Source organism: Callithrix jacchus, chromosome 2 (assembly GCF_049354715.1).
Source record: "Callithrix jacchus isolate 240 chromosome 2, calJac240_pri, whole genome shotgun sequence".
Classification (NCBI taxonomy): Eukaryota; Metazoa; Chordata; class Mammalia; order Primates; family Cebidae; genus Callithrix; species Callithrix jacchus.
The window spans coordinates 96378910-96391478 of record NC_133503.1 but is presented as its reverse complement, the minus strand read 5'-3'; the positions used below and the strand labels follow the sequence as shown (position 1 = coordinate 96391478).

At 38.0% G+C, this 12569-nt stretch overlaps 1 protein-coding gene across 3 annotated transcripts in view; it reads left to right on the top strand.

Annotated features, from left to right (window-relative positions):
* YTHDC2 (YTH N6-methyladenosine RNA binding protein C2) overlaps positions 1-12569 on the top strand; it is an 88082-nt gene that overhangs the window by 60229 nt on the left and 15284 nt on the right. For all 3 annotated transcript variants that reach the window (XM_078365850.1, XM_035291078.3, XM_002744702.7), the window contains one exon: positions 11624-11733. In XM_078365850.1, coding sequence (XP_078221976.1) covers positions 11624-11733 — 110 coding nt within the window. The remainder of the gene's footprint in view (positions 1-11623; positions 11734-12569) is intronic.

The following is a 12569-nucleotide window of genomic DNA, read 5'->3' as shown; positions in this document are numbered from 1 at the left end:
GATCCCATTTGTCCATTTTTGCTTTGTTGCAATTGCTTTTGGCATTTTTGTCATGAAATCTTTGCCTATGCCTATGTCCTGAATGGTATTGCCTAGATTTTCTTCTAGGGTTTTTATGGTTTGAGGTTTTACATTTAAGTCTTTAATCCATCTTGAGTTAATTTTTGTAGAAGGTGCAAGGAAGGGGCCCAGTTTCGATTTTCTGCATATAGCTAGCCAGTTCTCCCAGTGCCATTTATTAAATAGGGAGTCCTTTCCCCATTACTTGTTTTTTTCAGGTTTGTTGAAGATCAGATGGTTGTAGGTGTGTGGTCTTATTTCTGAGTTCTCTATTCTATTCTATTGGTCTATGTGTCTGTTCTTGTACCAGTACCATGCTCTCTTGGCTACTGTAGCTACTGTAGCTAAGAGAGGATGGTACTGTATAGTTTGAAGTTGGGTAGTGTGATGCCTTAGCTTTGTTCTTTCTGCTTTGGATTTTCTTGGCTATCGGCTCTTTTTTGATTCCATATGAATTTTAAAATAGTTCTTCTAAGTCTGTGAAAAATGTCGGTGGTAGTATAATGGGAATAGCATTGAATCTATAAATTTCTCTGGGCAGTATGGTCCTTTCCATGATATTGATTGTCCTATACATGAGCATGGAATGTTTTTCCATTTGTTTGTGTTCTCTTTGATTTCTTTGAGCAGTGGTACATAGTTCCTCTTGAAGACGTCTTTCACTTCCCTTGTTAGCTATATTCCTAGAAATTTTATTTTATTTTTTGAGATGGAGTCTTGCTCTGTCACCCAGGCTGGAGTGGAGTGGCACAATCTCTGCTCACTGCAACCTCTGCCTCCTGGGTTCTAGCAATTCTCCTGCCTCAGACTCCTGAGTAGCAGGATTACAGGTACATGCCACATGCCTAACTAAATTCCAGAACTCAGGGTGATCCATCTGACAGCCTTGGCCTCTCAAAATGCTGCAATTACAGGGGTGAGCTACCATACTTGGCCCTTTTCTAGGTCTTTTATTATTTTTGTAGCAATTGTGAATGTGAGTTCATTCATGATTTGGCTTTCTGCTTACCTGTTGGTGTATAAGAATGCTAGCTATTTTTGCACATTGATTTTATATCTTGCTGAAGTTGCCAATCAGCTTAAGAAGCTTTTGACTGAGACAATGGGTTTTCTAGATGTATGATCAACATCTACAAAGATAATCTGTCATCTACAAACAAAGATAATTTGACTTCCTCTATTCCTATTTGAATACCCTTTCTTTCTTTCTTTCTTTCTTTCTTTCTTTCTTTCTTTCTTTCTTTCTTTCTTTCTTTCTTTCTCTTTCTTTCTTTCTCTTTCTTTCTTTCTTTCTTTCTTTCATCATCTTTTTTTTTTTTTTTTGGAGTTGGAGTCTTACTCTGTCACCCATGTTGGAGTGCAGTGGCATGATCTCAGCTCACTGCAGCCTTTGCCTTCTGGGTTCAAGTGATTCTCCTGCCTGAGTCTCCAGAATAGCTCATATTACAGACACCTGCCACCACACTCCATTAATTTTTTTTTTTGCATTTTTAGTAGAGCTGGCATTTCACTGTGTTGGCTAGGCAGGTCTCAAATTCTTGACTTCAAATGACTTCAAATAAGCCCACCTCAGCGCTGGGATTATAGGTATGAGCCACTGCACCCACCCGGCCTGAATACCCTTCATTTTTTTCTCTGGCCTGATTTCCCTGGCCTGAACTTCCAATCTTATGTTGAATAGGAATAGCGAGAGAGGGCATCCTAGTATTGTGACAGTTTTCAAGGGAAATGCTTCCTGCTTTTGCCCATTCAGTGTGATATTGGCTGTGGGTTTGTCATAAATAGCTCATTTTGAGATATGTTCCTTCACTATCTAGTTTACTGAATTTTTAACACAAAACAATGTTGAATTTTATTGAAGGCCTTTTCTACATCTATTGAGATAATCATGTGTTTTTTGTCTTTAGATTTGTTTATGTGATGAATTATTTTTATTGATTTGCATATGTTGAACCAGGCTTTCATCCCAGGGATGAAGCCAACTTGATTGTGGTGGATAAGCCTTTTGATGTGCTGCTGTATTTGGTTTGCCTGTATTTTACTGAGAATTTTTGCATCAACGTTCATCAGGGATATTGGCCTGAAGTTTTCTTTTTTGTTGTACCTCTGTCAGGCTTTGATATCAAGATGATCCTGGCCTTATAGAATGAGTTAGGGAGGAGTCTCTCCTTTCAGTTATTTGGAATAGTTTCAGAAGAAAGGGTATCAGTTCCTCTTTGTATTTCTGGTAGAATTCAGCTGTAAATCCATCTGGTCTTGGGCTTTTTTTAGTTGGTAGGCTATCTATTATTGCCTCAATTTCAGAACTTGTTATTGGTCTATTCAGGGATTCAACTTCTTTCTGGTTCGGTCTTGGGAGTGTGTATGTGTCCAGGAATTTGTCTCTTTCTTCTAGATTTTCTGGTTTATTTGCATATAGGTGTTTATAGTATTCTCTGATGGTAGTTTGTATTTCCATGGGGTCCATGGTGAGATCCCTTGTATTGTTTTTTATTGTGTCTATTTGGTTCTTCTCTCTTTTTCTTCTTTATTAGTCTAGCTAGAAGTCTATTTTATTGATTTTTTAAAATCCAGCTCTTGGATTCACCAATTTTTATTTTTGGAGGGTTTTTTTGTGTCTCTGTCTCCTCCAGTTCTGCTCTGATCTTAGTTATTTCATGTCTTCTGCCAGCTTTGGGGTTTGTTTGCTCTTGATTCTCTAATTGCTTTGATTGATAGGCTAGGTTGTTAACTTGAAATCTTCCTAGCTATTTGATGTGCTCAGTTAGTGCTGTGAATTTCCGTCTTAATACTACTCTAGCTGTGTCCCAGAGATTGTGCTGCATTGTGTCTTTGTTCTCATTAATTTCAAATAACTTCTTGATTTCTGCCTTAATTTCATTATTTACTCAAGTCATTCAGGAGCAGGCTGTTCAGTTTCCATGTAGTTGTGTGATTTTGAGCGGATGTCTTAGTCATGAGTTCTAATTTGTGCTGTGTTCTGAGAGACTGCTATGATTTCACTTCTTTTGCATTTGCTGAGGAGTGTTTTACTTTCCTTTTTTTTTTTTTTGGAGATGGCGTTTCGCTCTTGTTACCCAGGATGGAGTGCAATGGCGCAATCTCGGCTCACTGCAACCTCCGCTTCCTGGATTCAGGCAATTCTCCTACCTCAGCCTCCTGAGTAGCTGGGATTACAGGCATGCACCACCATGCCCAGCTAATTTTTTGTATTTTTAGTAGAGACGGGGTTTCACCATGTTGACCAGGATGGTCTCGATGTCTTGACCTCGTGATCCACCCGCCTCGGCCTCCTAAAGTGCTGGGATTACAGGCGTGAGCCACCACGCCTGGCCTGAGTGTTTTACTTTCAATTGCGTGATCAATTTTAGAGTAAATGCCATATGGCAATGAGAAGAATGTATATTCTCTTGTTTTTGGGTGGAGAGTTTTGTAGATATCTATCAGGTCCACTTGATCCAGAGCTGGGTTCAGGTCCTGAATATCTTTGTTAATTTTCTGTCTTGATGAACTGTCTAATGCTGTCCGTGAGGTATTAAAGTCTCTCACTATTATTTTCTGGGAGTCTAAGTATCTTTGTAGGTCTCTAAGACTTGTTTTATGAATCTGGGTGCTCCTGTATTGGGTGCATATATATTTAGGATAGTTAATTTTTTTGTTGAATTGAACCCTTTACCACTGTGTAATGCCCTTCTTTGATATTTATTGGTGTAAAGTTTGTTTTGTCAGAAACTAGGATTGTGACCACTGCCTTTTTCTGTTTTCCATTTGCTTGGTAAATTTTCCTCCATCCCTTTCTTTAGAGTCTTTGTGTGACTTGCATGTGAGATGGGTCTCTTGAAGACAACATACCCATGGATCTTGGCTCTTTATCCAACTTGCCATTTGGTGCCTTTTAATTGGGGCATTTAGTTCATTTACCTTTCAGGTTAGTATTGTTATGTGTAAATTTGATCCTGTCATCATGATGCTAGCTGATTATTTTGCAGACTTGTTTATGTGGTTGCTTCATAGTGTTACTGATCTGTGTACTTCATTGTGTTTTTGCAGTAGCTGGTAATGGTTTTTCCCTTTCATATTTAGTGGTTACTTCAAGAGCTCTTGCAAGGTGGGCCTGGTGATGACAAATTCCCTCAGCCTTTGCTTGTCTGAAAAGGATCTTATTTCTCCTTCACTTATAAAGTGTAATTTGGCCAGATATGAAATTCTGGGTTGCAAATTCTTTAAGAGTGTTGAATATTGTCCCCCAATGTCTTCTGGCTTGTAGAGTTTCCACTGAGAGGTCTGCTGTTAGTCTGATGGACTTCCCTTTGTATGTGACCTGGCCTTTCTCTCTGGCTGCCCTTAACATTTTTTCTTTCATTCTGACCTTGGAGAATCTGCTGATTTTGTGTCTTGGGTTTATCTTCTCGTGGAATATTATGCTAGGGTTCTCTGGATTTCCTGAATTTGAATGTTGGGCTGTCTTGCTAGATTGGGGAACTTCTTCTGGATGATATCCTGAAGTATGTTTTCCAACTTGGTTCTATTCTCCTATTTCTTTCAGCTACCCCAATCAGTTATAGGTTCAGTCTCTTTATATAATCCCATATTTCCCAGAAGTTTTATTTTTTCTCTATTCTTGTCTGCCTGTCTTATTTCAGAAAGATAGTCTTTAAGCTATGAGATCTTTTCTTTGCTTGGTCTATGCTGCTGTTGATACTTGTGATTACATTGTGAAGTTCCCATGTTCTGTTTTTCAGCTCCATCAGGTCAGTTACGTTTTTCTCTAAACTTTCTATTCTGGCCATCAGCTCCTATATTGTTTTATCATGATTCCTAGCTTCTTTGCATTTTGTTACGACATGCTTCTTTAGCTCAGCAAAGTTTGTTATTACCCACCTTCTGAAGCCTACTTCTGTCAATTCAGCCATCTCAGCCTCAGCCCAGTTTTAAGCCCTTATCAGACAGGTCTCACAGTCATTTGGAGGAGAAGAGGCACTCTGGCTTTTTGAGTTTTCAGTGTTTTTGCATTCTTTCTCACCTCTGTGGGCTTATCTACCTTCAATCTTTCAGGATGCTGACCTTTGAATGAGGTTTGTTTGGGGTCTTTTTTGTTGGTGGTGGTGGTGGTGTTTTCTGTTTGTTTTTCTTTTAGAGTCAGGCCATTCTACCATAGGGCTGCTGCAGTTTGCTGGGGCTCCACTCCAGACCCCAGTTGCCTCAGTTTTTCTCATACCTGGAGTTATCACCAGTGAAGGCTGTAAAACAGCAAAGATGGGAGCCAGCTCCTTCCTCTGGAAATTCTGTCCCAGGGGGTTATTGATCTGTTGCCAGCCCACATGCACCTGTAGGACGTGACTGGAGGCTCCCATTCTGAGGTCTCACCCCGTCAGGAGGAATGGGATCAGGGACCTGTGCAAAGAAGCAGTTTGGCTTCGTTTTGATACAGCAGATGTGCTGCATTGGTGGGAACCCTTCTTCATCCAGACCACCTGTATTTGCCACAGCCAGCAGGCTGGAGTGGCTGAGTCAACCAAACCACAGAGATGGCAGCCACCCCTCCGCCTGGGAGCTCAGCCCCATCTCAGGCGGACTCCAACCTGCTGCTGTTTTCTGGCTGGGATTTCAAGCCAGTGGGTCTGGTCTTAATTTGTGAGGTGCCATGGAAGTGGGACCCGTAGAATGATACTTCTTGGCTTCTGGATTCAGCCTACTTCCTAGGGATATGTACAAACAGATTTCCTGCCTTGCTAGGGATCCCAGGGGCAGAGTGTGTAAAATTCCTGAGTTTCTGCGTGTGCCTGAGTGACTGCTCTGCCAAGACTCCACACTGCTCTGTGGCATAGGCTCATGAAGGGATCTCCTGATTTGCAGGTTGCAAAGATCCGTGGGAGAAACGTGGTTTTCCGGGAGGGGTCATACAATCACTCACTGCTTCTCTTGCCTAGGGGTGTGGGTTCCTTTGGCTCTGTGCTGCTCCAGCGTGGGCCATTGCTTCCACCTGCTTTTCTTCATTCTCCATGGGTTTATTTGTGTGCCTAGTCAATCCCTATGTGAGAACCTGAATATGTCAGTTGAAGGTGCTAAATTCACTTATGCCTTTTCATTCCTCTCTGTGAGTGCTGCTGACTATAACTGCTTCTAATAGGCCATCTTTGATCCCCTAGCATTTCATTTAAAATGCTCCTTTCTAGTTGGACATCTTGGATATTTCAAATTATTTGCTGTTTAGTGATTCAGCAAATAGTACCTACTATATGTCAGGTACTGTGCTAGGCATTGAGGGTATAACAGAGTGTTTCTGGCCTTAGGAATTTAAACAGTAGTGAGGGTAGACAAACAGTAAAAAAGTAAATAATCTGTGTGATGCTATTAAGGAAATACAAAGAGGACTGCCTTAGGGGTGACCTACTTTAGAAAGGAAGCTTAGACAAGTTTCTCTGAGAAGATAAGACTTAAACGGAGACCTGCAATATGAGAAGAATCCAGCCACAAGAAGAAGCAAAAATGTGCTGTAGGTGGAGAAAGGTGTAAAGCCCCAAGATTCTGTGCTAGGAAATGATCTAGGAATTGACAGAAAGGCTGTGTGATTACAGTGCATTGATCAATGGAAGAGGGCAATGATGAGATAAGGTTGAAAGGAAAGCGAGGACTCATAGGCCATAGAAATGCAAAGGAAGCCATTAAAAGGTTTTAAGTAAAGGAATGACATATGATACGTTCCAAAAGATCATTTTAGCTGAGGGGATGAATTACAGGAGGGACAAGAATAGAAGAGTGGAGGCAGGCAGGAGGCTTTTGCAGTGGTCTTCGAACAGTAGATGATGGGTCAGAGATAAAATAGTGATCACTGATACAAAGAGAAGTAGATATAAAATTATTTTGGGGGCTTACTCATGTCCGTAATCCCGGCACTTTGGGATGCTGAGGCGGGTGGATCATGAGGTCATGAGTTCAAGACTAGCCTGGCCAAGATGGTGAAACCCCATCTCTACTGAAAATACAAAAATTAGCTGGGCACAGTGGTGGGCACCTGTAATCCCAGCTACTTGGAAAGCTGAGGCAGGAGAATTGCTTGAACCCAGGAGGTGGAGGTTGCAGTGCAACAGAGCAAGACTCCATCTGAAAAAAAAAAAATTATTTCGAAGGCGCTAGTACCTACTAGATTGAATGTGGATAGTAAGGGAAAGGGAGGAGTCAATCAGAATTCTCAGGTGATAGTAGCTTGTCACTCATTTGAGATTCAGAAAACTGGAAGGAGCACATTGTGTAGGGGAGAAATTAAGGGTTCTTTTTAGACATGTTAACTTTGAAATGGCTAAGACATTCTAAGTACATTTTTTTTCAGGAAGCAGTTGGATATGCATTTCTGGAGCTCAGGGAAGATGTCTGGGCTAGCAATACAAATTTGGAAGTCATCAGCTTGTAAATGGTATTTATAGACATGAGAATGGATTTCCTAAAGAGAATATGTAAATTTGAGTAGAGGAAGAAAGTGGTTCAGTGTTGGAGGTAAATATGTTTCAAGAAAAGAGTGGTTAGCTCTACTGAATATGCCTAGAGATTGAGGGTGTTAAGTTTGTATGGAGAGAGTAGAAATAGTATGATTGATAATTTATGAGATTATGGACAAGGTTGGGGCATTGCTACATTAACATCTCTACCTGTGTGTCGTTCTGCTTTAATACATTGGATATTTTCTTTGGGATAAAACTCTTTGAAGTGGGAATTACTTGATAAAAATGTATAGATATTATTTATAGTTATTCCTTCATACCCAATCATATTAGCACAATTAAGCATGAATTTTATGGCAACTATACCATTATTTGGTGTTGGTTTTAAAGATAAAATATTTAAAGATTCCTTCATTTGCTCTTTTTATTTCTGTCAAAAAGAAATAACTCTCCATGCATTTCTTTATATTTCCCTTTAGTTGAGTTGTTTTTTCATCTTCTGCCCATTTATTTGGGTACTGATATTTTACTAAAAAGTTTGAATGATAGCTTTATAGTTTAAAGATATTATCTTTTTTCTATCACATTCAATGCAATTTAGAATTCATTTTAGTGTTATATATTTTGAGTTCTGAGTTTTGATTGCTGTATATTTAAACTAAATAATCTTTCCCTTTACTATTCACTTCCAAAGCTAAGAAAATATCATCTCTCCATTGATATGATATTGTTTTTGTTTTCTATAATTTGATTTTAAGATTTTTTTAACCATGTTGAGTTGATTCAGGCTTAAAACGAAGATCTAAGTTTTTCCAAGTGCTTTCCCATCATTTGTACCATTTATTAAATAGTTCTTATATATCCTCCTTTAGAAAGCTTGCATGATTGCTTATCAAATTTGATATCTTTGTCTAACCCTTATAGGAATAATAATATTCTATATATATTCCTAATATAATCTTAAAGGAATAATAATATTCTATTCCTTTACATTTCTGCCTTTATACTGTACCTTCTTGTTTAGTATTTTTGTTTATTAATAAATTCTAATATCTGGTAATAGAAGTTCTAGCTGTAACTCTTTCCTGCCTTTCTGTTATTGAGTTATTATTTGATAATCTTACCTGTTTTTTATAATGAATATTCAGTAGTCATCTTTTCTAATCCTTTCTACAAACAACAATTCTTTTGTGTTTGTTTGTTTGATATAGGGTCTTGCTCTTTCTCTCAGGCTGAAGTTCAGTGGTGCAATTACAGCTTATTGCAACCTCTGCCTCCCAGGTTCAAGTGATCTTCCCACTTCGGTCTCCTGAGTAGCTGGGACTAAAGGCACACACTACCATCCTGGCTAATTTTCATATTTTTTTGTAGAGATGGGGTTTCACCATGTTGCCCAGGCTGGTATAGAACTCCTGGGCTCAACCAATCTGCTGAATCCGGCCTCCCAAAGTGTTGGGATTACAGGTGTGAGCCACCCCGCCTGGCCTCTGTTGTATGTTAATTTAAAGTTTCCTTCCAGGAAATTTACCATACCTTCTTTTAAATTTATCTTAAGGATATTCAGCAATGTATTTTTTTTTTTGGTAACTTTTATAAACGTTGGGGATACTTCCTAAGGTGATTCTTTTGTTGCTGTTTTCAGTTGTCATGGTGAATGGATTCTCTTTGTTTCATTTTCTTGCTGAACTTGCATAGTAGGAACATTATTGCAGACATATTTTATGTACCATGTTAAACCCATTAATCCTTTGGACTTTGTAATTTTTTGAATTATATTACCTTCAGGTAGTAATACTTTATTACCGAAATGTATTTTTTTCATTTCTTTTTGAAGACATTAGAAAACTGAAGTAATGGTCCATTTTGTCTTATTGAATTTAAAGTCTCAAATTCTAAAGTTATACCATTGATTATAATGTTAATTTTAATAGAAGTGTTTCTATTAAATTAGGGAAGAGGGTTTTGTGTGTGTTTGTTTTTAAGAGATAGGTTTTTGCTCTGTCACTTAGGATGGAGTGCAATGGTGCAGTAGTCATAGCTCACTTTAACCCTGAACTCCAAGGTTCAAGTGATCCTCTCACCTTAGCCTTCCGAGTAGCTGGTGCTATAGGCATGAGTCACCACACCTGGCATAGAAGGTTTTTTCTGTTTTTGTTTTTGTGTTAAAAATTTGTTGATGTGTTCTCATTTTTCATCACCCGCCTATGAGTGAGAATATGCGGTGTTTCATTTTCTGTTCTTGTGTCAGTTTGCTGAGGATGATGTTCTCCAGATTCATCCATGTCCCTACAAACGACACAGACTCATCATTTCTGATTGCTGCATAATATTCCATGGTGTATATATGTGCCACATTTTTCCAATCCAGTCTATTATCAATGGGCATTTGGGTTGATTCCAGGTCTTTGCTATTGTAAACAGTGCTGCAATGAACATTCGTGTACATGTGTCCTTATAGTAGAACGATTTATAGTCTTTTGGATATGTACCCAGTAATGGGATTGCTGGGTCAAATGGAATTTCTATTTCTAAGGCCTTGAGGAATCGCCACACCGTCTTCCACAATGGTTGAACTAATTTACACTCCCAACAGTGTAAAAGTGTTCCTTTTTCTCCACATCCTCTCCAGCATCTGTTGTCTCCAGATTTTTTAATGATCGCCATTCTAACTGGCGTGAGATGGTATCACAGAAAGGGGAGTACTAAACACTGGGGTCTATTGGGGGGAAAAGGGGAGGGCCAGTGGGAGGGGGAGGTGGGGAGGGATAGCCTGGGGAGAAAAACCAAATGTGGGTGAAGGGGAGAAGAAAAGAAAGCACACTGCCATGCGTGTACCTACGCAACTGTCTTGCATGCTCTGCTCATGTACCCCAAAACCTATAATCCAATAAAAAAATTAAAAAAAAAAAATTTGTTGAATAGCAAATTTTTATAGCTATTCAATAATAGCTATTAACAATAGCTCAAATGCTAAATAGCATTTTAGCATTTGTTCATATAATCAAAATTATTGATATGGTATATAGATTTTCTTATGGAACTATTATTTTGTTCCGAAAATAAATCTTTCTTGGACTAAGTGTGATTTATTACATTGCTGGATGTTTTCGTAGCATTTTATTTAAAACTCTTATATGCATCTTCATTGTTGAGGCTGACTTGTAGGATTTATGTGGTGCGTGCTGGTACATATTCCGGTATGTAGGTTTTATGTGTTAATCAAATTTTGGGGTTAGGGTTAGATTTGTCTTGTTAAAGGAACTGATCATTATTTGATTCCATGCAAAATTAAGAGACATGGCATTCTGGACTTCTTTGTTGATGTTATTCAGGGATCTCTTTGATTTCTTCCTTAAACATATTTGGATTTTTCTAGTTATTCTCCTTTTAGTTTTAGTAATTTTCTTATGGAAAATAATAAATTTCTTTGAAGATTTTAAATTTGCTTATACATACTGTATATTTTAGCCTATATTAATTTTATAATGCATTCTATATTAATTTTATAATCTTATTTTTGTACATAATTTTTACATAACCTGATTTTGTACATAGATTTTTGCTTTCTTCTTCCTTTGTTAGTTTACAGAAGGTTGTCTCTTAATCTTTTCAAAGAACTTGATTATAGTTTTAATTATTACCATTTTGTCTTTGTAATTCATCTTTTTAAATTTTCTATCTTCTTTGGGTTTAATGCTATTTTTCTAAGTTGTATTTAGCTATTTAGTTTTTCTTTTTTAAAATTGAAAGCTGTGACTTTATAAAAGTATTGCTTTGAGCTCCTTTCTTAGTTCTTGATCTGTAGTGTTGTCATTCCTTTCTTGAATTATGCTCTTTGTTTCTTCTTCATCCGGTTATTAAAGATGGTGCTTCAGATTTTATATTCTTGTCCCTTTTGTTTTCGTGCATTGTGATTAGAGATCATAGTCTTCAACTGGTGTCTTTTTTTTCTTTAAAATAAATATTGAGATTTAATATGTGATCTTTGGGTTTGAAGGACTTCCCACACAAATTGTTAGTATGTCGGGAGGGTTTGTGTACATGAAGAATATTTATTCTTCTTAGTTTTTTTCCATAATGTAAGAAGGTAAAAGTGATTTTTTTTTCATTATGTGCTTGGACAGTGGATGGCATTCCCAATGACAGTAGTGATAGTGAAATGGAGGACAAAACTACAGCTAATTTGGCAGCCTTGAAACTTGATGAGTGGCTCAATTTCAAACTAGAGCCAGAGGTAAGTTACTTTCTAGTAGTGTAATAAATTTCTTTCATTCAGTTAGTGTGACTTGATATGTAGTATGATAAAAATTTTATCTGTAATATTGAGCCCTTAGTATCAGAGAATACAGCTTTTTTTTAGTTTTCATAGGGACCTCATTCATTATCTTCTGTGTATTGGGATTTATTCCAACAGAAGACTTGGAAAACCCCAGTTGTGGCTCAGTATTTGAGCAAGGTAATTGTCTTAGTCTGTTGTTGCTGCTATAGTGATTTATAAAGAAAAGAAGTTTATTTCTCACAGTTCTGAAGGATGTTAAGTCTGAGATCAAGGTGCTGACATTGGGTGAGGGCCACTGAACTCTGCCTCCTCTGAAGTGCAGGAATACTGTGTACTCACATGGCAAAAGGCAGGGCAAGTGGGCATGAACTCCCTCCATCAAGCTCTTTTATAAGGATACAGAATCCAATTCATGGAGCCAGAGCCCTCGTGACTCAATTACCCCTCAAAGGCCAACACCTCCTATTACTATTGCATTGGAGATTAAGTTTCAACATGAAATTTTGGAGGGGACAAAAACTCAAACTATAGCAGTTATCCTTGAGTATTTCTGGATATGTAAGAAACTATTGAGTACTGGGTACAAAAGAACTTTTATTTTGTATAACTCTGTTTCTGAGAGAAAGATAGGAGTCCATTATATTTTCTCTTTGCATATACCTCTGAATTGGGGGTTTGAGGGGAGTTGAATGTTTCTTTTCAAATTACAAATTTTCATGGCAAAGCCTCCCCTTGATTCTATCTCTACTTTCCAAGATCATTCTCTATTTGTTTTTGGGAAGCACCAAGCT